This window comes from Hesperophylax consimilis, chromosome 16, assembly GCF_061612785.1.
Source record: "Hesperophylax consimilis isolate HC1 chromosome 16, BYU_Hcon_1.0, whole genome shotgun sequence".
NCBI lineage: Eukaryota > Metazoa > Arthropoda > Insecta > Trichoptera > Limnephilidae > Hesperophylax > Hesperophylax consimilis.
In genome coordinates, this window is record NC_142851.1 from 3,734,411 (window position 1) to 3,760,168 (window position 25,758).

A 25,758-nucleotide genomic window follows, 5' to 3' on the forward strand; every position below is an offset into this window, starting at 1 on the left:
GAGCCGGATCGAGAGACCGGTTGAGGTAGGCCTTTTGACCCTACCGGCCGGACTCTCTCGACCCGTCGCCCTGCACCGCAATCGAAAGATTGGATTCACACGTCTGTCACTCCTGGACACACTGCTCCCCAGGATTCCTACCCACCTCTCATACCACCTGCTGCGTGACGGGCCGGATCGAGAGACCGGTTGAGGTAGGCCTTTTGACCCTACCGGCCGGACTCTCTCGACCCGTCGCCCTGCACCGCAATCGAAAGATTGGATTCACACGTCCGTCACTCCTGGACCCACTGCTCCCCATGATTCCTACCCACCTCTCATACCCTTTTCCTTCCCAGAACTTCATTTCCTTAAGTATTTATCTAGAATCTAGATGATACATTTCAAAAACACAACAAAATACTGCGTGTAAAGCGTTAAAAGACGCACGACCCGCGGGTCCATATCATCAACACGGTTTCATGTTTTAAACAAAGTTATATTGCTTCTTCAATAATTACAAATTCACTTTGTGGCATCATTTTAACTAAAATTAAATAAATAACTTTCTTTACACTACTATTTAATCAAAAAAATCGACGTCTTTAAAAACCAATGGCTTCTTCGTCGGGATAAACGCAACAAATATTTTATTTGATAAAATTAAATATTTTTCGAATTACGTTTATCCTGACGAAAAAACCATTGTTTTTGAAATGTGTCGTTTATTTGGATGAAATAGTGGTGTACACTAGAGGTGGGCAAAATTGATTGAATTAATTCAATCTTGTAACACACTCGATCTGATTCACATTTTCAAAAGAATCTTCATTCCTTATCGTTAGCATTTTTTTCTATATATTTTACAGTTAAATTATTTCATGATAATAAGGTAATAATTAATAATGATATGCACTTTAAATGATTTAAATATTACAGTGTTTCATAGAAATCTAATTAAATATGATTACGGTACTGTGGCGGCGCGCCGCGGAGTTTATATGTACGCCCTGTCGAACTCAATCACGTATCTAGTATCCCGCGTCCCGCGCCGTAATCCAAAAGACTCACTTGCCATCGAGTTCCCAGTCAAGGAATCAATGAATTTATTCCGTATTCAGTTGTGACGTCACGCGTCGTAGAAACAAATCCTATGTCCCATGTACCGAGTCTGTCCGGACAAGCGCTCATTCCCAGTCTTAGGGAATAAGTGAAACAGAACAGAGACACAGTTCCCAATTCCCTATTCATTGAAGATATCGAGTCCCTTTCCTTACTAGTTACAGGTCCGTCCGCACCGTCTGCAGAACGGAAGTCATTAATGTCACAACAAGACACAAACCACTTACCAGTCAGAATCGGATCGTCGTTAGTCCCCGCGTGGCTAAACCTTCGATTTAGTACCTAGTCAGGCGAAAACTTTCCACTTCGGAATTTGAATCCTAGTAAAAAAAGCGAAAGTATCTCCTCTATTTTTCTCCCTTCCACATGCGAAAATTATGCAATACGCTTAGAAATAAAACGATGTTTACGTTATTGTTCTTATAAGTATGTTTTTTATGTACCTGCCTACTTGTAGACGTAAAACGAGATCAGTTGGCTGTCGAATTGTGTGTAATAATAACAAGTAATTTGTTTTGATTTCTGTATTTTTGTACTGAATTGTATGTCACTCAATTTCAGACATTCAATCAGTTTTTATTTGGCGCATGGATTTAACAATACCATTGAGGTAAGTACCTACAAATATTAAAATAAATAAATATAATATATATTTGGTTGTAGTTTATTCCAGGTGACCGGGTCGGATATACAAAAGTGGGATAATAATAATATAGTTCTTATTTTTGCTTTAAGAACGTATCTCATTGCCCCTAAAATAATATTTATTATGTAAAAGTTACCTTAAGGTACCTACTTTTTGTAGTAAATATGTAAATAGTTTTAGGAAGAAAGATAATAATAATTTTTATTCTGGGATTCAGTTTGCCAGCATTTCTATGCAATAAAAAGTTCCACTCGATTTTACTTTTTGGTATCATATGGTAAAAGCAACATATAGAATAGCCAAGATGTCTTCCAGAAAAAGGAGCGAACTTTGGTGTCACGTTTCTGAAGTAGATGGAGGGAAAAAAGCTAAATGCGCAAAATTCTTTGAGGTTCCTAAATGTGAGCATTCTTGGTACAAAACCAAAATGAAGTGTCGAATCAAGGATTTAAATGAATTAGATCACTTGACTAGGTGAATAAGACTGAATTGATTCATTATTGTGAATTAAATCTGTCCATGTCTAGTGTACACAGTCATTTATTTAATTTAAATTTATATTGTTTCGTTTAATTTTACAATTAACAGTTTAAATATATTTTGACAACTTTAATTTGCAAAAGGTGTGAAAATATAATAACAGATAAGAAATAACCTTTATTTTGTTTACCTTTGATTGAGACGAAGATTGTGGAGTTCTTCCTCCAATTTTCCAAGACGATCGTTGGTTCTTGATTTATCCGTTATGTTGGAATGTAACTGATTCTGAAACAAAGAAAAAGAAACACTTACAAAAATAGTAAATTACAGTAAATGCAAACACATCTTATTACATCAGCTTATTTTACCCAATTGTAAACTGTATTACCTTATAAACCATAATGGCGCCATTACCCAATTCAAACACGACAAATAATTTATCAATTGAGTTGGGCAGTTTCGTTGAAAAAATACCCTTTCTCGCAATTATAAATATCTGTATTTGTAAATTTGTTGTGATATTCTTGTATATTTAATAAAAAAAACGTTCTAAATCCAAAACAATAAAATACTGCATTAAATGCAACACATTGCTTATTTTACAATGGTAAACCAAAATTTATTGTCGTCGAACTAAAAGTCTAATTTAATTCGTTATTACATGGTTATTTTTCAATGTGAAAACGGCAACGGCGAGGTACTTTCGTGTGATCCTTGGTTATGTTCAGGATGTTGCCATTTTTTACGATTTAGTACCGTAATAAAATATTATTTCTTCTCTAATGGCAACTGAAAAAAATGATCGTGAAAAGCAAAGCTTTGTCGGATGGGATCCGATAGTTTCCAAGTGGGGATCGATATGAAAAAAACATCGTGTAAAACCAAAACCTCCTAGAACAACTAAGGCCAGGACACTGAATCAAGATGGCCGCCGCTAAAGGCTGATGAGCATGGATTAATAAATCTAATTAGATGCCAATTATGGTAAAATAGTGATCTGAAGAGAGATTATATTATACTAAATACACACTGAAGTGCAAAAAACATAGGTACATATACACTGGGAAAATTGTAGTGACGGGTAAAAAAGGAAAAGAAAAATTCTTAGTAAAAATCTTTAATTTCCTTTGTTAAAAATGCAACATTTCTAAGTACAGTACTTATAATAATTAGTAGTAAGTAGGTACTTATAATAATTATAAAAGGTATTAAAAAAATAATTTTTTAGAAGTCTAAGAGCTAGTTGTTTTATAGAATTTAAACATTTCAGCAAATTTCAATGTATGTTTTCATGAAAGTTCTATTTAAATTCTGTTATTATATCAATATGGACAATTTGTTTCACATAACAGAACTTGAGTAGAACTTTGACAGAACTAACTTTGAAATTTGATGAATAGTTCATGTTCTGTGAAACAACTAGTCCTAAGAAATAAAGTAAATAGAAACAAAATGAATAATTGATAGCATTTAATAATGAAATTAGATTATAATGATATGTGTGGGAATATGTATAATATGAATGTTGTGTGTGTTGGTGGATATGGTAGACGCTGAGATTGTAGAGCAGTCTGCTGCAGCTGCTGGAGGCTGGCTGCTGGGGGCTGGCTGCTGTATGGCTGGCGGGTGCATCTGAAAATAATAACAACTAAAGTAGTACACATATAAGTAGTAGGGGTATATTGTTTTGACATGTTGAATGTTGATGAGGGAATGATGTGCTTGGATATATCAATCAGTCAAGAATATTTTTTTTTACTGTGTAGATTTTGCGACTTTTCACTACTTTTTTGGTGGTATCATTTCTTTTTTTAACATAATTATTTAACAATGAATTTGTAGATGATCTGATTAAATGGTGCAAAATAATATTTGATGAATGTCCAGCGGGACAATTAAAATCTGTTAGGAAAAAATCTCTATCGTTGATAGCATCAATTGTCAATTGTAATACTAATTCACGCTGGTTATTGTAATCTAAAAACATTTTTTCTAGTTTGGTTGATAAAAGCTTTTGAACGGTCACATAGTTATGAATGACGGCATTGACGATGTCAGGGTGAGGACATAATAAACCACCTCGATCCATATTCCTTATTAGAGAGTAACTACAATCTGTGTCTAACATTTTATCGACAGTGATGGAATTGGAACATGTTGTACATTTAAGTTTCTTTAAAACGGTTCGGGCACAATAACCTGCGAGATATGTAAGAACAGGGAGACTGGCTTCTGCTTGCTGGAAATCTTTCTCAGTAAATGTTTTATATAAACCAGAAAAAGAAAAATTCGGTTGCTTATTTGAACTGGTACAGGCCTGGGGTTCAGTTTCAAGTTCACAATCAATAATGTCAATCTGTATACGGCCATATGCAGACGAAGACAACGTCAAAGGTAGCAGATCTTGTATCCTCAACTTTGACTCCACTTCAAATATTTGTCTGATTGATATTAAATATTGTGAACCCGCCATAGTTCTATACTTACCAAACCTAGCTTCTAATGCATCTGTTTGAATTTTGCCCGGAAGAAAATATTTAAACTTTAAAGTATTTATACAATATTCAGCCATTTCTAAAAGACCACGGGTTGTATGTGTAATAGCTAAGTGAGTTTCTCTTGTCAATGAATTAAAATGATTATTTGAAGCTTTCCATGAATCTAACCATTTAATAATTTTTTCTAAAAATGCTACATTTTCTTCACCAGGTTTAAGAGAAAGTGGTTGTTGAAGGGGATTTCTAAATCGTATTCCCTTGAATGGAGTTTTTACATTGACAATATCCCACCACGTGCGAATTAAATATATGAAATCAGCAGTTGTTGCATAATGGGGAATATTATGTCGCTCACCTAGAATCATCAATGCCTGTTGAACAAATTCATTAAACACATTTTGAACAAGCTTCACGTTTTGTCTTTCAAAAGAACTTGGGCAAAGAGATTTCATTGTTAATCCATAAGCAAACTTGACTAAATTTTTACATTCTAATTCATGAAGTCGTTTTATGGAAGAAAACGCAGCTACTGATTCAGACGTATGATCGTGGAAGTCTGGAAACGATAAAACTTGTTGATTGTCTTTCTGATTAATCCAATTATTTCTTATACATTTGAATATGTGGACGGAATCTAAAATATAAAATAAAGGTAAACTTTCATTGGATGGATGACAGTAGACAGTTTTCAGTTGCGGGGGAGTGCTGAAAGACATCATAGCTTTTCTATTAATGGAATTATTATCACTAACTACGCACAAAACATTAAAACCTATCTTTTGAAGACCCATTATAATTTTTTTAATAACAGTAAATAATTGTGCTGCATTCATAGTTTTAACGGGGAGTATGTGGACTACTTCTTTATATGAAGAGAGTAAGCTTTGAATCATAAAGACATGGGCAGTAGTAGCTGCATTTTCACTATTGTAAGCTATTCCCAAAATGCTGCCTCCGCTGTAATCTAAATATGGCTTTATGTGAATTTCATCTATCATCAATGTTACATTCAAATCACTTTTCGTTAACAAACTAAATTTATGTTTAATAAATGACAAAAAATTACTGTCACTCTGTTCATTTAGCGGGTTTGTTTGAAACTTGGAGCAAACTCTTTTCAAAGTTCTAGGATGGGGAAACGTTAGATGATCTGAGCCTCGTAGGAATTTATATGAATGGGGTGAAATAGAATACAGAATGCTACTGAAGACTACAAAACATGGTGAATATCTTAAAGCCCCTGATTTTCGATTTAATAATTGTAACTGTTCTGTTAAAAATTGAATTTTTTTTTGCTTTTTGGTGTCATCTGCAAATAAGTTATCAATTTCACTTAGTAAATGGACCACAGTTTCTAATACAGTATCTATAGAATTGTCAGAAACATTTTTGAAGGACTGAATCGATAATAAAATAGTATTAAGTTCATTGTAATTGTTTATTTGCTGGGGAAATATTTTTTCACCTAATTGTGTTAATTCTATGCATTCAACAAATAAACTCAATTGTAAATTTATATCGACAACGGCAGATGCAATGACTTTTGGAAATGGAGTTGAGGCAAGATAAAAAAAAACTACGGAACTTTCTCTTTTCACAGTAATACAATCAGTTGGGAAGTTATTTTTGTCAATGCAACCTAAAAATTCATCAAAAGTTGAAAAATGGTTCAGAGATTCAAATACTGCATTAGAAACTATGCTCTTTTCTACTGCTATTTGTAAATTGAGAAGTTCTTTCCTGCTTTTCCTTGCGTCCACACTTTCTCGGGCTGATGTTGGAGTTGCCGACAGGTAGGCTGGACAATTTGGCAGAATTGATGGGACGGCTCCTGGAGCAAGTTTCACTCTCTTATAATTCATTATACATTGCTCTCCAGTTTCTATATTGGTGTGGACACTGGCTGAAATTATGTCTTCCTTTCTAAAATGCAGCTCGCAAACCTGGAAAGTTATTACTTTAATGTTAATTTATGTTTAAATGTTTATTTATAAATGAACCTCATTCTTCCACCAGATGTCTTAAAAGATATATTAAATTACAGCAATTTTGGCAGCATACCATAAATGTCAATCTCTTTCTAAACTTCATCAATCAACATGCATTCAATTTTACTTGTACATATAATATAGGTACATTTTCACAATGCACGACAATTAATAGATTTTAATTACACATAGTACCCTTCTACAAAATAGTGTTAATTAGCCGTTCAATATTAAATATCTAGGCACTAGATTGAAACATTGCGATTTTTCATTTTGTTGTCTTTTATTACAGCAAAAAGCTGTAAAAACCGATATTACTATACGAAATTCGACAACAACGTTAATAAACACTTTTTAATATCAAAATAATATGAATACGATCTGTAAACATCACATTTGCCCATAGCAGTTGCACGTTTTTTATATACATTATTGAGGTTATGCACAAAATCGAATTGTCGATGTTATTGTAAGGCGCTGTTTTTGAAATAAAAATAAGCACATTTCACTTACCGTTGAATATTTCGTTGGAATAAAATCTCGATGAATAGCCTTAACCCATTTTTGACGTAAAATAACTTCATTCGGAAACTTGAAAGTGTGACGTTTTGGTCCGCTATCGTAATTTCCTTTGCAACGCGGAACAACGCACTTGTTAACCATTTTAAAAATTGAAAACACTTCTGTAGATAATAAATATATAAAGTCGCTAAAAGGTTTTAGCTTAACGCTTCTAATTTATAGTTTTTTTCGCTAAAATCAAGACGCACGCGCTGCGGTGTAAGCAATAATAGCCCATAGACGTGGGTGAAGTGAGTCAAAATGTATGAATCTGACGTTTCAAGCCGCCAACGTTCAGCCTCCTAGAAGATTAATTGCCGCCAGAGGCGCAAACTGAGTCTAGGCCTTAGTTGTTCTAGGAGGTTTTGGTAAAACACCCATCAGACTGCGTGGAAGAGGATTGATTGATTAGAAGGACGATTTAGGCGGTTTTGGAAGGACGGAGGACTGGAGGCAAATGGAGGACATGTGCAGAGGAGCCAAATTACACCCTACAGTACATAGTTATATATATTTTTTTAAATAATATAACTACTACGTAGGTAGAGGTAGGTACCTACACTAAATGTGCCGAATTTAGCCAAAAAATTAAATGGTTGCGGAAGACGCTGTAAATATTTATATACCATCGTAGTTTGGCGTTACGTATTATGATGATCATAGAAGTTACCTGCCGGCACACCTTTAAAGATTGTAAAATTACTAGTGAAGCTTAGCTCAGCGGGAGCTTCAAAGGAGATACGCGATGAATGGGAATAAGAGCCGCGACTTTATTAAATCGATAAGCTACAACATTTGCTCTTCATGTTTACCTTTGTTGTGCAGATTAAAACAATGATTATTACCAATTCTCTATAATTTTAATATTAAATGGCCAACAACAGTAAGCGCTGTAACAACAGTAAGTTTAGTAATGTTGAGGTTGATATTCCTTTCGATGGCGGCAAATTGATTTATTTAGTACTCGGTGGCAATCATTTGCGCTTTCTAATTTCTATTCTGATTGATAAAAAAAATGCAAAAATGTCCCAAAAAGTAGATTCTGTGTGTGTGCAGTTTACGGATGTAATAATTACAAACAACAAAAACACTTAAAACCGTTTTTCAGGATGCTAAATAAAGTTGACAGGTTAGTTGGTGAATAAAATATGAGTTCGTTAAATAATAGTAAATAAAAAGTTCTTGATTACGTAAAAAGTGAATTTTTTTTTTTTAAAGAAAGACAAACATTCCCGGGTTACGAATAACCTGACAATATTTGAAAATCTCCTACTACCACCACAGTAAGCAGAAAATGTTGCTTGTGTTGTGATGGAGGACTTAGCCAGTCGAGGAATTCACTACGCCTGGATGGGACCCAAGCGCGATGTCAACTCGGCCACCGACTGGTCCAATATAACTTTAAAAATTTTAAGGTTAATTCATAAAGGTGTTAGTTCCATGTGGCATTCTGTTTATGTTGAAGTCATAAATCATGGTCAATGTTGATGATGTATGTTGAATTATTGAATTAAAATATCGAATTATTGAATATTGATGTATAATATCTATATAAAATATATTTATTATATACGGATTTTTTTTGCAAAATTTCTCACAATTATAGATATTAGTATTATATTACCTTTCTAAACAATTAAAGACAAAGTTAATAGTCACTTTAATATACCTTGGTGTTATATTAGACAAATATCTTAGATGGGACGGAAAGGTTAGAAAGCTTACGTACATGTTTATGACAATCAGAAATATCTTACGTAAAAAAGAATTGAAACTCATCTATGATGCTATGTGTGGGTCATATATATGTGGGTGGGTGTGCAAAAACTGTTTTGGACAAATTAGCAAAAGCTCAAAAATCACTACTAAGGGTAATCTTCAAAAAACCATTTAGATATCATAGCGATGCACTATTTGAAGAGTTCCGAGTTCTGGATGTTAGACAACTATACATGAGAAAATTAATTTTAAACACCCATCAACAACGCCACCTCTACCCATCTATTAACCACTCTCACGACACCTGCCACTCACGGAGAAATCCAAATGTACCACTCACAACTAAAACATCTCTCGCTCAAAGACACTTCTCATTCTTAGGTCCAAAACTATGCAACTTCATGCCTGATGCTTGGAAAAGGGAAAACACAGCTATTCTTCATAAATTGAACACTAATTGGTTTCATCAATTAGGTAGAAAGGAGAGTGAATTTTTACTACACAAAAAATGAAATCAAACACAAACCAAAAACAACAACAAAAACTCCAACAAAAAAAACCATGTAAAAGATACCTTTATGTTCTAATCTTTATCATTATGTGTATATATGTACCTACCTAGTACTTTTAAATTAGAATGCTACCCAAGCAGCAGTTAATCTTTTGTTTAATTGGATATTTTATTTATTCTATTTCTTCTCTTTGTTATTCATATTTATAAAAAATATGTTAGTAGGCTAAGGCACCAGTTAATAGTACATATACCTATTATTTCATTATTATTTTAATACTATACTTATCAAATAACTTATCAAAATGGTAATACCTACTCATCCTAATTTGACTGTCCTAAAACGGGAATCTTCCTAGTTGGGCAGTCAAAACATTTCTTAAATAATGTATATAGATGTATAATTTTTTACTAAATAAATATGTTTATGGGTGAGCAAAAAAGCAGTAAGGTCGTATGTAGTTTACCAATTATTTTTTTGTTTTTCGATTTCTATAACTCATTAAGGTAAAATAAAGAATACATTTCATTGAAAGTCCACTAAAATGTATCAAAGAAAGCCAAGGAGCAGAAGTCACACCGCCAGGAGGCACTAGTGAAGCATGTCGCCATCAGAAGTTTGAGGTATTATTAAGGTATAATTTAGTTTTCGTTACACTAATTAAATTCAGCTGTAGTACAGCTGACATACTAATATGTCAAATGTCTCTGTTGGTTCCGAGAAAGGCAATTTCGTTAATAAAAAACCAATATAAACTAAATAATGTAGTCAGATCTGGCTTTCCATAATTCCCTGCAGGATGTAGATAGATGGTCCTGTGAGGGCGGCGCAATAGTAGGACCGTCATCCATCCGCTCGGAGGATGGATCCATCCACTTACATTGGTCAATATTTACCCGGGGGTGGGTGTAACCGGACACGACACACACACACACACACGTGCGCACACCCTCATACCCGGGCACAAGCAAGCAGGGCGGACGAACGAGAGGACTTCGAGCCATTTCCAGTGGCATGGCGTGGTGAATAGACAGAAACATACCAAGCTACAAAACCTCGCCCAACGCGACGAACAAGAACCTACACGACATAACCTAAACATGTCCTTCAAATAGTAAACAGTAACTACAAACCAACTTTAATAATATAACAAGACATCACTCGTATAAACGATTGTGCACGGGTTCGCGAGGTGGGGTTTGTCCATATCGTGGCGGGCCGGATCGGGAGAGGTCGGTTGAGGCAGACCCTTTGACCTGTCCAGCCGGACTCTCTCCAGTGCTCTCGACCCATCACCTTGCACCGCAGTCGGAGGGTTGGATTCATACGTCCGTCACGCTGGACACACTGACCCCAGATCCCCCCATATCGTTTTCCTTCTCAGAACTTACTTTCGTTAAAAAGATACTGCATAAGACCGTCCCCAAGGACGACAGAGGCCCTGAGGGAAATTATTTTCCTCGAGCATCCTGTGAGTTGTATCAGGTAACGTTTGTCTTACAAAGACTTGTGTCAGGATCAATGTAGATTCACTCTGAATAATCGATTTCATGGTCGTAGTCAGATTGCACTAGTACTTTTCTGTGGTCCGGAAGTGAGAACTTAAGTTCACATAATGCGTATTAAACGCATACATAAATACTGCAAAACAAGGTAAAACACTTATTTAACACATTCGCTGCCAGGAGAATTTCTTACCATTAAAATAACCGGAGTGGCCGGGGGCAAAGTGTTCTAACTTCGGGGGGTGATTTTAGAAGTAAAAAAAGATAAATAACTTCTTTGGAAATTCCAAAGTTTTAAGGTAAAAAGTTGAATTGCGTGTATGAAAAAATAAAGAAATTTCAAAAAACGTTATTTTTCATTTTTAGTTCTAGCATCATCTGAGAATCACCTCCTTAAGTTAGCGCACTTTACCCCCGGACACCCTGCATAGTTGGAGCGCCCATGGAAGTGCGCTGAGAAAAGTCACTGATATAAAATAATTTGCTAATTTATTAAAAACCTGGTCAAATTATTCGTGTTTCTGTTAAAAACAGGACTGTAGGTCGTTCGAATGAATTTACAGGTTTCCTAACAAACTGTCAGTAAAACACGAATATGTTATTAGGATGTCGGAACAGGCGTTCATAAAAATTCTACTATTGTCGAATTTCGTAATTACATTCATCAGGAAGAGCACAGCTGTTCTGAACAGATTAATATTTTATTAGGAAATGGATTGCAATCAAGTTTTTGACAGTATTTTAATAAATCAGCCATACTTTTTCTCCGTGTGATTGGCAACGCCAATGTGATTGGTTAACGCGGATCCAAATATAAGCATAAGACGTGTAGATTGACTGACTAAAGTTAAAATGTAAAACTTCACATATGCAGAAAACTGGCGACTACTAAAACCAAAATATCTCTAATAACACTCAGTTTTCACTCCCCGTCATTGCACTGTATTGCAACCCCCGTGTTTCCCAGACCACTGGAGGGGGTGTTTGGGAGGCAGTGGGGGGTATGAAGCCAATAATGGATTACTGCTTTTATCAGAACAAGTGGTCGATCACCTCCCTCCGGCCAGTCCCAGTCGCTAGCCGCCATCGCCACCAGGCCACAGTCTGCGTTATACAGGAAATGGAATATAATTGCAATGTATTAAGGCATACTGCATACGCCACTATCTGCGCCAACAGTAACAAGATATTTTTTTATATTACTACAGCTACTACCTAAATAAAAAATCTATGAAGTTAGTAATATACCTACCGCCTCAATGATGCCGCGGTTCCTCGGTGGAGAAACCTAATCGGCATCGGTAATTAATAAAGTGAAATAATAAACGAAGTAATTGTTTTATCTTAAAAGTTTTCTCTGCCAAAATCAACTTCGATTTTAAGATTTACTAACTAAGATGACGGTATTTCAAAATATCATCGGCAATAAAGGATTCCTAAAATTATTTAGAACTATTGGTTGAAACTATAACGAGGTCAAACTCATAAAAAAACGGCGCTATTTAAATGACCAACTTATTATTATTATTACGCGTACAGCTAATGGTACGTATACATTCGCGAACCGAGCCACGAATTGTGGAGAAATGAACGAATAACAGCAAGAGCGGCGTTTCGCGCCTTTTGCAATTGCTTAGCTCCTTTCCTACAAGTTGTGGTTCAGCTCGGCAGTTCGGCTCCCGTAGCATAAGACGACTAAAAGAAATTTCTAACATTTTGTTTCGTTTATCATAATAATCTGTAACTTATTTTTTAAGTTTATTTTTACCACATACCTTACTTTTCTTTTAATATTTGTTATTTTCTGTTGGCGGGTTTCAATACTTTATTATTTTCTCTTTTCTTTGTATTTGTTGTAACTTCGAGTATTACGATAATTCATTTTGTTATATTATATTGTTTGCTCTAGTGCCAATATGGATATGTAGATTGAATTGCATATCCCATTCATGAAGCTGGGAATTTAACTATTAAATTATTATTTATTATCATTATATTAATTTTAAAGCACTAACGTAATTAATTAAGATTTATTTCATGAAATTACGTAAATAAATAAACAATAAATGTTAAAATTTCTCAACTGCCTTTTATAACATGTCTTTATATTTTGAGTTCCAACCACTTAAGTGTTAACTGATCCTTTCTTGAACGTTTACACAGAGGGCACTGCGCAGGTAGGGAAAGGTAAGAAAATTAAAATAAACGTACACACACACACAGAGGAACCGATCAAATTAAAACAAGAATTTCACAACGCCCTCGTACTGGTGATAACAAAATTTTCTCGTAAAAATATTGTCTAAAAAAGGTTTTCTGGCAATTCGTGATAATAAGAGCAATATATGCAATATTATGATTGTTGCCGTTGATGTAGGGTTATAGAACAGATATAGAACACAGAATAGCATTTGTGTATGGTGTACCAATGTTATGTGTGTGTATATATATATATATATATATATATATTTTTTTTTTTTAAATAAACGCTATAATGTAATGTATACTCGTACGGTGAGGGGCGAATTAAAGGAATAACTAGATAAAAGATATTTGTTTAAAATCAACGTAATGTCGCACAGTGGGCTGAAAATCGCCTTTCATAGACATAGAGACTTGAATTTTCAAGGGTATTTTTTTGGCTAGAAATGGATTCTGCTGATCATTACTATGCTATAAAATTTCGTACGAAGCAATTGCGTGTACAAATGAAGGAGTTATCATTTTTTTAAGAAAAAAATTATGGCACTGACATTAAAAATGAGGCTATCTCTGGGATCATAAGGTTGGCCATTCTATCCTTACACACAGATATACTACTATTTATTTGTATTTTTTGACATACTTCGTATTGTGGCGCAGAATCCATTTCTAGCATCGATGTATTATACAAGATTAGCCCTGCCTAGTTAAATTCATTTTAAAAATAACGCCACGTAGCGTACATCACAAATATGGAGATGAACGTAACAACCCAACTCTGTTTAAACTCCTTGTACAAGCGTTCAAACTCGTAAGCGAAACCACGGAGAATTTTTTGTCAGAGGTGTTGTAATATGGACATAATTCAAATTTAAATATTTGGAACTGGGTTATTTTTGTGATTGAAAAATGAACTTGCCCAGCATAGTCGAGAAGCAAAATAGCTTACTCTAGACCGACAAAAGGTAAAACGCAACGCACAATGCCCATTTCGCATTGCGACACAATGCGTGGGCCTTTTCATAAATGTGCACGTGAACCAAACCAAAATTGTGTTGGGGTTATTTTTAAATGAATATGCCGTGTCTAGTCTAATTTAGTCTATGATTTCTAGCCAAAAAAAATACCCTTGAAAATTCAAGTCTCTATGTCTATGAAAGGCGATTTTCAGTCCACTGTGTGTCGGTCTAATTAGGTTCCAGAAGTTATCGAACAACATAATACGAACAACTAAGCACAAGATTTTATTTTTCTTGGAAATGAGTTAGTAGTAACTTCTCGAGGTTATTCAATTAGAAAAATCCGAGATTTTAGTAATATATTTAATATATCTTAATAATATATTTTAATAATATATTTTAGTAATCAGAATTAATTTAAATAAACTTGCGGTAAGATCGATTTTCTAGGCCTACAAGGGCAAATACGACCATAGGTCTATCGCATATTATTGGACACGCGATTCCGACTTGATTGTTGGGGAATGTGTCGTCTTGAGCACTGTTTACTTGCGGGTAAGTTAGAATTATTTTTTATTATTGAATTATTTCCTATATTGATTACGCAACGAAAAATTGTCAAGAAAATTGCCGACCCTATTTCGTCAGGTTGGTTGTATCTCACAGGGCATCACTATTTGTGATATGACCACGCACAAAACAGACACAACTAGTGTTCGCTAGGGTGGGTCGTAAAAGCGTTTTTTTTTCATTTTGGATAAGTCAGGGGTTGCAGAAGTTGCGCATTCGAATACTGACAACGTTGAATACGTTCGTATATATTTAAAAAAAAAAACATTGTGGCCATATCCCAATGTTTCACATTTTCGCTAAAATTTAGTTAGTGTTTGTGAAAATATACTCCATAGAGTTTAATGTAAAAATATGAAGACAAATTAGGACATTTTTAGAAAATTAAAAAAAAATCTTTTTTTGTAAGGCAGTAAATAAAATGATATAGTAATGTTAAAAAATATATATTTATTATCATACAAGATTTAAATTATTATTATAATATAATAATTGTTAAGAAAAGAAAAATGCATTTTCTAATTTTTCAAAGTGTGGTATTTTAGAAAGCAGTCGCCCAAATGCATACGTGGTTTGTTAGAACACGTGTCACAGTACTCACTGGATTCCCGTCTGCCACCTTTTACTGCCATTTTCGAGCGAACCACAGAACTGCGTTTTCCATTGAGCCTTGTCTATGATGGAGTGAGAATATTTACTGCCCAGAAAAAAATATTCAAATAAAACGAATGCGTAGTTATTGTTATTTATGAAAAACAGATCAAAAGGCACAACCAATCGTAAGTGGGTACTGTATACAACTGAATAGAATCATGTGTATACTTGTAAAAGGACCCTTTTATTTTTTAAACAATAAAATGTATACCCATTATTTATGTCGCCGCTGCGTCGCCATCGGAATTGTTAGAATGTGTACTATACAATGTCGCCCTGGTGGCGACAACTGAGTACAAAGAGTTAATCTATTTTTATTGGGAGAGTGTGCCTAAGAAGTAAACTCGTGTAGATCCCAAGCACTTTTTTGTACTCCGCGAGGACTTCTGCTTTCAGAAAGCGCCAATCAAGAAACTTTACGATTCTGCATTGACCATCGATATTTTCAACGTCACTTACAGGCAGTTCAGAACACTATCTTTTGAAGCATGCCCCCGTGACCTTTTATACTTACATATCCTCAAATTTGTAATCTTCTCCGTAATATATTGGTGCATATCCGTTTTATGTAGAACATGAATAAATAAATTATATTTCAGTCCACAGATTTTATTTTATTACTGAGAATGGAAATTTAATTATGATGGCAAAGTGTGTCTACAGGTTAGGTTATGTTTCCACAAACAAAAGCTAATCTAGTAGTCGTCGCCATGACTAACATCGTATAGGTTTGTAATATGTGTCCCGGGGTCCACCCTACAGTACAGCATACAAGGTAGGCGCACACACCTAACTCCTCATATGAGATGTTTGAACAGCGGTGTTTAATATTAATACATCCACGGCTGTGACTGAGGGACCACCCACGGCGATAACTCCAAGGAACTTATATAACTTCCCATAGTGTTCTGGTAGTTCTTTTGTGAATTACAAAATTACACCATTTTCTTATTATGATAATAATTTCATTATTTTTTGCGAAAAAAATATTTTGAAGTACGCTAATCAGAGATCTTCAGAAATCGAAAATAAATTCCGCTTGTGCACATCGGATATATGGGACTAGGTAATATATGAGACGCCGAGCGCCAAAGGAGCTCTAGCGCCAACTTTTGACACTCGAACGTAGGTTTTTTTCTACAAATCGAAATGTATACAGGGTGTATCGGCAAGTACCCGACAAACTTTAACCAGCTATTCCTCAGCACATTTGGAGTAAAAAATGTTATGGGCGCTTTGCTGTCCGGTAACATTTTTTTTCCATTAAAAACAAAAAATAAATAAATAATCCACACTCCGTCACTGTCATTTGCATTGTTTCTCGTGTTCGACAGCTGTTATTGGCAAGTGTGTCAAAAAGTGTCCTCGCTCTTTCGTACACACTAAATAATAATAGTTAAAAATGAGACGAATGGTGCCGTGCCATTTCGTTGTGATTGTAAAAGCGCGCCAACGTAGGTACGTACGTACATTATTCAACGAAACTCGAACAAAATATTGCCAGATGGGTTTTCAAACTTTGACAAAGGATAAAACATTGGTGACATATGGTGAAAATATGAATAGTAAATTTTTTATTAAAAAAAAATGTTACCGGACAGCAAAGTGCCCATAACATTTTTTACTCCAAATATGCTAAGGAATAGCTGGTTAAAGTTTGTCGGGTACGTGCCGATACACCCTGTATATGCCACACAGTCTCATCGCTCAAATATGAATAGATATTTTACAATAGACATTATTTAGAACACGTTCGATGTGTGTTGCACATGTACACAAGGAATAGTTTCAAATGTTTTATTGATTTTTCTTAAAATACGCTGTTGTTTAAAATATTTTAGGTTACTCTCGAAGTATGGTTATTAGTGTAATTTTTGTAATTATTTCCACCAAACTTTTGAAACCGCACAACAGTCTATGGAACTATGATTACCGGTAGACATGATAAAAACACTACCTTTTGATCTGATCTGTTGGTTCAGATACGAAAAAGTATTTTACCAGCTTTCCTGAACGGTGTCCTTCTGAAAGTAGTAGAAGGCACATCAACAGTACAGACTGGCAAAGACGAACGCTCAGCATCAAGTCTCACTTTGGCGAACTATTTGCTTTGCTTTAGTTTTATGATTATGTGAGGTGTTTGCCAGCGCCCTTGAGGTGATTTTACACAAAAACGGCGCTTTACAAATCATCCATTATTATTATTATTGCCGTTTTGAGACGATGAAGTAGAATATTATTCTTGTTGAGTCGGGTCCCAACCCTTGAGGTCCGGATTTCAACCCGCGTGCATAGGTGGTCTTCATCTGTCAACTCAAGGGCGGGGAGTGGTGACACCTCCACTTCAAGTGACACTGAGTCACAACAATACTAAACATTCCGTCATTTCCGTCTTAAATAAATGTCGACTCAAAATAAATAATGTGACTAGAAAAGATGACAAAAAGGTGTGCGACGCGACGCTTTAAATTAGACTAGATCTGAATAGGCAAGTAATTCAAAAAGTCACAATTTTTCCTCGGGTTTAACATTTTTTTTAAGTACACGAGGTACAAGAATGTCAACGTCTAATGTACAAGCGTCTGTAGCCAGTGAGACCACCTATAGCATCCCCATGGGGTATTTTCACAAATTATGAATACTGTTCAAAATGCGTGTTTATTTCTCTGATTCTGATCACTGTACTGAAATGTGTCATTTTAATATTTTCATTCATAATTATTGATTGGAAAAACCACACATTCCGAAAGGGTTCCAACTGGGTACAACGTTATTATCTCATATTATGACATAGTAAACGACACAGACTGGTAGTACGCGTGTCAGCAACGTTTCCCGGCGTAACGTCACGCAGCCGAATTCACGAATAAAAACGAACATGTCGTTTTGGAGGCAAATCGAAAATGGCACATTTTAAATCGTCATAGAAAAAGTATTCATCAACATAAAAATAAAATATAAATACCTTCATTATCGTAATTTATTTCTAAAATGAAAAAGGTGGAAATGTTCCACTGGGGTATGTTGTGAGGCTAAAGGCAGTGAAGAGGGGGAGGAGTTGGGGACGGGGAAGGAGTTGGGGAAGGGGGAGGAGTTGGGGAAGGGGGAGGAGTTGGGGAAGGGAAAGTACATGACTATACAGATCTGGTCACCAAAAACGGCTAAAGTCATTTCAAGTAACCTTTCATTTCTGAAGGTGGTCTTTCACCAAGGCAATACTAAAAGTATGAACTACTCTGAAATATAGTACATATTATTTTACATAAATAAATTTTGAAATAAAACAAATTAATTAGATAAAATTTACTTGCGCACGACTGGATTTGAACCCACGACTTCCATATCATAGCCAAGGATCGTAACCACTCGACCACGTAGGCCATCATTAGTTACGTAATAAGGCTAACAAGTAAGTACAGAGAAAAATTGGCTTTAAAAAATTGTATTCCGGTAGATCAAACGTCTATTCCGAATGTTTAAATTTGTTTGTACGTATTTGGTTATTCGTGCAATTATGAGACGATGTATAAATGTGAATGAGTGTGCCAAGACCGAGTTGTTTGGCGGTCCGTCGTCTCTGCCTACCCCTACGGGAAACGGCGTGATGGGTAGTTAGTTTTTTAAAGTAATTAATAAATCTATCCCCTCCCCACTCTATTCAGCCTAACAATATAACCCTATTGGGGACGCCATAGTCCCGCTGGCTCCCGGCAGTGAAAACCCCTTGTTGGGACAGCTATTTTATTATTATTGTGGAAGGTGTGTATAAAAAAGCATTTGACAGATTCCGAACATTGGGCTCTCGGTGTAAGTCGTAAGTCAATAAGTTCGGCGTAGAAGAAGCAAATAATCAACATTTACACTAGATTAGTAGCAACCTTCTCCGCCCGACTTCTTCAATGAGTACGAGTCTGTTTGTACCCACTGATAAACATACTGAACTTATTTCTTTATCAATATAAACTCACATGTGTATTTAATGACAAAGTAAGGAGTCTAAAACCAGATACAGTAGAATAGTTATACACGGAGAAAAATGATCCTGTTGAAAAAGTTGAAAATGCCTGCCGATGCGGGTTAAAAAACCGACATATTTGCGAAATGATAGTATAAAGGTGCCCTGACACGTTGGCAAAGGTTACGAAAAATGCACGTTTTAAATATATTTAAAATATCATTCGTTTATCCAGTTAGCTTCAATTAGACGGGTTATTTGAGAATAATATTTTGTTTAAAATTTGCAGAAATGTGAAAAAAATAAATTGTTCTCACAAAAAAAAGATTACGTAATAAAATTTTGCATCCAAATGATTAAAATATCAAGTATTAAATCATCTCTCAACAAGATTTAAAAACAGGCTTATTTAAAATTAATTAAAAAATTCTATTTATAAAATAATTTATATGACAAAATATTCTGTGGGGATGAGAGAAGATGACTTTATAGTGGATTTGGCAGCGCGCAAATAATAACTGTCGAAAGTAGTAATTTTCGCTAGTGTGACCTCAAAAATTAATCAATTCTTATGTTTTTGGTATCAAATTAATAAGGAGACTATGTTTAATCAATCTTGATACTACAATATAAATAATTATTACCTTACTGCTGTTAAATGCAAACTAACAGGACCGCGTTGAAACTGGATTCAGTTACGTCTGAAGATATTCGTTAATATTTAACACAAAATACAAAACTTATTCATAATTAATAGTAGCGGAAAAGAATAACCCACAATTTAACGTATAATGTTATTTAAAAAAAATAGAAATATATTCCTTTTTAGATTATCGTCAGTAAACTTCGACACTTAAACAGCTTAATAAATATCATGGTTTTCACTCTAAAATATTTGGTAAAATAAAGTGCAATTCAGTGATTACACGGAGAAAGAAGATTTATTTCTATGGCTATAATACATAAAACGCTAAAAAATAAATAGAAGAGAAACTCAGGATGATTTTTGCGCGACATAGCAAATAAAAAAAGTGGACTATGCTGATTTTGAGGGTTTTCCGCGAAGGTCCACTTTTAACAATTTTCTTTATAAAATCCTATTACCTATTTAAAATTTTGAATGCCTGGACTCGCCTGAGACTACCAATTTTATAAAATCCTCATACCACCAAGATCAACCCGACAAACCGTTTTTTTTTATTTCCCCGCACGCAAAACATTAGAAAAAGTTTTCTAATTCCACGGATATGTAAGCAATATAACCAACAATTTCATAATATTGACATTCTTAGCAATAACCTTCAGAAATATCTAACTGAAGAAATGCATACAATCATAAATGAATACAGGAGTATAGAATGTATCGGGAACATCTCATATATTCCTCTTCCCCTCCCCTTTACAAACTAGTTTTAAGGCATAATAAAACTCCAATCTTTAACAAACTTTAACATAAGAAACTTTTTAGACTTTACCTTATTTAACCTCATCAAATCAATCAACACTTCATACATTAAATTTGACTTACTTTAAACGTAACCTCACATTTTCAAACCCAAAATCAATAAATAATGTTCACACTATACATACATATAACTCAATACAGACACACCATCCCATCCCCATGGGCCTAATGCAGCTGTTTTCTCTTTGATATTCACTAAATTAAGATACATCAGTGAAAACCTTTATTGGTTGAGTAATTATGCGCATTTTAACCTTACATTATTTTATTTACTGTTCTTTTTGTAAATTACTTGTATTCACTTGTAAAAGATGTATTATGAACCTGTACTATTATTTTATTTTACTTTTATGCCGTCTGCACTATCAAAACTGGTTTCGGATTTTTTTCTCTATTCTTATATTGTGTGCATATGAATGCAACTTAATTGTTTTTATTTTTTAAAAGAAAGACAAACATTAACGTGCTACGAATAACCTGACAATATTTGAAAATCACCTACTACCAACACAGTAAGCGGAAAATGTTGCTTGTGTTGTGATGGAGGACTTAACCAACCGAGAAATTGAACACATTACGCCTTGGTGGTACCCAAACGCGATGTCAACTAAGCCACCGACCGATCAACCATCTTTATATGTACCATATAATATTATGTTTATATTTAAAATTATTTTTTAACTAAACATTTAAAAACTCAACCAAGCCAATTATTATAACGTTAATCGTCGCTAAGTAATTAACATTTCCAACTCACATTTTATATAATTAATTGGAAGCATGATAGTTGATGTTCATAAGTAGTTTTTAGAAATAAATAAGAGCATTGGCGACATCTAGTGACAAAATTCGTAAGTAAATGCAGTTGGAAACGGTGCGAATCTCGGATTAACGATTGATAAAACTTGTTAGCGGGCTTATTTCTGGGTACGGACCATAGATGTCGTTATACGACTATTGAACACAAAAAATAAGCCCTAAAAAGCAGTGAAAGCAGTAGTAGAACGAAAGAGGACATTTCAAATTACGAACAATGAATTATTTGATCTATAAAATTCACCAAGTTAACATTAATTATGGTACAGAACTTATTGTTTTTCTAAAAAGTTCAGAACTTATTGTTTTTCTTTTTCTTGTCATTTGTATGAGGTTTTTTTATCCAGTTAAGAATTTTTCCTCATAAAACTCATTAATGTAATATAAAATCAGTCAAGTAAATACAACCATCAGATGGTGATAGTAATAAGGCCAAATGAGCCGTAGTACTAGTCAGCTAGAAACATGAAGGGTATTGTTATAAGCCCTAGCTAGTTAGAGGATTACGAAAGAATCTATTGGTTTCCCATGTGTGAAGCCGCTGTATAGGGATTTAGCATTATAGTTTGCGTTAGGGTATGCTGCAGTAGAATAGTGTATTTTGTTGTGCTGTTATTGTGTGTATGCGTAGGTTTGTGTGTTGCATGAGTTTGCAACAATCGAAATTAAAGTTTAGTATTTTGAATAAAAAGGTTAAATCGTTTATTTTGCGTCTATCTTCTATTTTTAGAATATTTAATAAGAAATTATGTTTTTTGTATTCTGGTGGGATATTATAATGTATATAAATAAGAACTTAACCAGTGGACTGCCGATGGCTAATGGCTAATAAAACTTTAGATTCCACTGATATTTTTCTGTTTTATGCTCTGGATTTCAACAGGTTAAGGTACTATGAAAGTAGTTACAGAGCGATATGTAGTAACTTTAATGATATTAGTAAAAATAAACATGAAAAGTTTTATGTAAAACATGTTTGTATTTAGCAAACCTGTATTATGCCAGATTGGGTGTTTTACAGAACATAGCTAAAGTTTGATAAGTGTATTTTAGTAATATATAATAACGTAGTTAAAGTAAGTTTGTAACATAAGGGGCCGTTCAAGTATTATGTAAGCACTATAGGGGGGCAGGGTGGTCTTTGCTTTGCTTATTTTTGATAACATGGGGGGGTGGGGGGTCGAGATAGTGCTCACGGGAACTAAATGTAAACCGTCTCCTCTTAAAATAAGTATGATAACAGACAGAATATATATATATATATATATATATTTTTTTTATATTAAATCCACACAGGAGGCCCTGAAGAAAATAATTTCCCTCAGGACTTATATCATCTCTGGGTATGCTGTGTGGAGGGTCTTTTTGTGGAGAGGAAGGAGTGAACATGGGTCTTGAAGAGTCCCATGTTGTAGGAGGGAGGAAACACAGAGGCCGGCAGTTCGTTCCACAGCCGAGCTGTTGAACCTAAGAACGAATCGTAGAAGCGACCCGTTCTCATGTGACAAATGTCAACCGTGTACAAATGTTGGGCGCGCGTTTGGCGTGTATCCCGACAACGCACCGGTGCCGAAGGGATCAATGACGCTAGTTCCTCAGAGCATCTTCCATTGTAATACCGATAGAACAAGGGAATATAGAATGAAATAAACAAAACTGAAGTCATAGAGATTAAAATATTACAATTTGAGGTTTTACTCATTAAGTTATTTCAAAAATATAATATTCATAATACATTATTCCCAGTGAGTTTAATAAAACTCATTTTCCTCTAAAATATGGTGAGCTAAAATGCTTTACATAAGATTCAACCAATTCAAAATCAGAAATTGGTAAATGAAAAATTATGATAAATCGTCTTTGCAAACTTCAACCTCTCAAAACTTGGTAAGGTGAAGTTAGAACCTCCGTCCAACCAAAGTGACGAACTACACAGCGCCTCGTAACAGCGATCAACTGTCAAGATACAAACAAATTGGTGATTGCTAAAGTTTCAAGGAGATGTTAGAACTTTGTAAAATGAATGAAAGCTTTAAAAGCTTGATGTTAGAACTTCGTAATGTTAGAATTTTGTAATATATTATCTAGGGAATAATTTATTTTTTTTTCTTATAACCCCACACAGGAGGCCGAGGAAAACAATTTCCATCAGGGCCTATGCCATCTTTTGGGATTCTGTATGGAGGGTCTTTTTTAAGGAAAGGGAGGAGAGGGAGTTCTATGAACTTAAAAGGAATGAGGGTTGGGTATGAATCTAGGGACCAGTGTGCCCAGGAATGATGGACATATGAGTACATCCCTCCCGCTGCGACGCAAGGCGATGGTTCCAAACAAGTTGGAGAGCCAGCGTCCCCCGATCTGGCACTCCACACAGCTGGTGAACACCTCACCCGATGAACCCAGGCACTCCTGCTGAATCACCAAACGTAGCGAACCACTCGAGGTGACCTATGGCTGAGTCAATAAATGGTTCCAGGGATGGCGGTACCCAAACACGCCTCCCAAACACAACACATGGCTCTGAAAATTATTTCGGTTATAGAAATAAGCAAAAGAAATGGTTTTACACACATACGTAATTTTTAAAAAATGTCAGTTCAACCAAGGTGGTGAATTGTCAATGGAATAAAGAATAAGCCATATTTTAATTTAATGTACTAGATGTCCGACAGTGCTATATAAAAAAAATTGTAATCCATGTTCATAAAAATGAAAACAGCCGAACACAAACATCAAACCAGAAGTAAGGGAAGGAATGACCTTTCCGTTCCAACAAGCAAGAGAGCGGCTTATCAAAAAATATTCTCATATCTCGGTCCTAAAATATATAAGAAAATCCCCTCTCAGCTGAAACTGTGTGAATTGTCATCCTTCGGTCCAAGAGTGACAAAATGGTTGTTGGATCTTGGCAGGACTGATTCCGAAATGATACTAAAAAATGTAATTTGAAATCACGAACGCCTCTATGTATCTTTATGTATCTTTTTATTTATCTTCATTTTAACATACTTATTTCAGCTAGTCTTAAATCCTTTATTCGTCTAGGATAACTTGAAACCTGTAAATTTGACTGTCCTGAAACGGGAATCCTTCCTAGTTGGACAGTCAAAATCATAAAATGTAATCAATATTATATTATAAAAAAATAAATAAATTTGATTCTTAGGTTCTGCTCGATCACACACATATAAGTAATCCACTCCGTGGGCATCACTTTCCAAACCACACACGTGTGCGTCAGATGTGGGTAAAAGTGATTAAAAAAAAACCAGGAACTAGATTAGGTGGCGATTTTATTTTCATCACTTTTAATGACTTTATATAACTTATCTTCCCTTCCCCATGCCATTTAGCCTCACAACATAATCTAATTGAGGACGCAGCTATGGGCCCACCCAAAGATATTAGAATACAAGGAGATATGCTGTCAAGTACTTTTATGGAACCGTATGTCGTCCATTTTGTTAGCAAATAATACTGCACGCCTTCGCTTACGCTAAAGTGTCCGCCCTTTCCAAACACACACATGAAACGTCTCAATTTCGTTGGCACTAATACTTGAACATATTACCGTGTCTACACGTCCCGACAGCTTGCTCTATTAGCAATACTTACAAATGACAAACAATAGTGATTGCAAGACAAAAAATCGATATTTCTATCAAATCATTCAAGTTTACCTTTCATTTGATAAAAGTTCTTATTATTAGAACAGATAAAAAGGAATAAGTGTGATCTGGACTCGGGACGCGTTTAGCTTAACAACCTATGTCATTTATTTCAAACCTACAATTAGATAACTAAATTTCTTCTGTACAATTTTTTTGTTTGTTTTGGCCGTTAATGTTAATCACAATAACATGTGTTTTTGCTGTCACAAAGATCCATAAAATGAGATTTTTTATTGTTTCCTTAATCAAATTTATCTGCAAATCTGCTCCCAACCATCTGGAGCCAGTGATACGGAGGCATACCTAATTAGTGTGTATGTTGTGAAGCTGAAGGTGGTGGGGGGGAAGGATATGGGGAAGAGGAATTTGGGGAAGTACCTAGCTATTCAGATCCAGTCAGCAAACATGGCTAAAGCCATCAGAACAAAAACTCTTCCTTAAATAACTGGGGGTTAA

General features: G+C 34.9%; 1 protein-coding gene across 1 annotated transcript in view; it reads right to left on the minus strand.

Annotated features, from left to right (window-relative positions):
- The window catches only part of LOC149416574 (uncharacterized), a 44,929-nt gene that overhangs the window by 7,018 nt on the left and 12,153 nt on the right, over positions 1-25,758 (minus strand). The window contains exon 4 of the mRNA XM_089640820.1: positions 2,418-2,512. Within this exon, the coding sequence (XP_089496946.1) occupies positions 2,418-2,512 (95 nt within the window). The remainder of the gene's footprint in view (positions 1-2,417; positions 2,513-25,758) is intronic.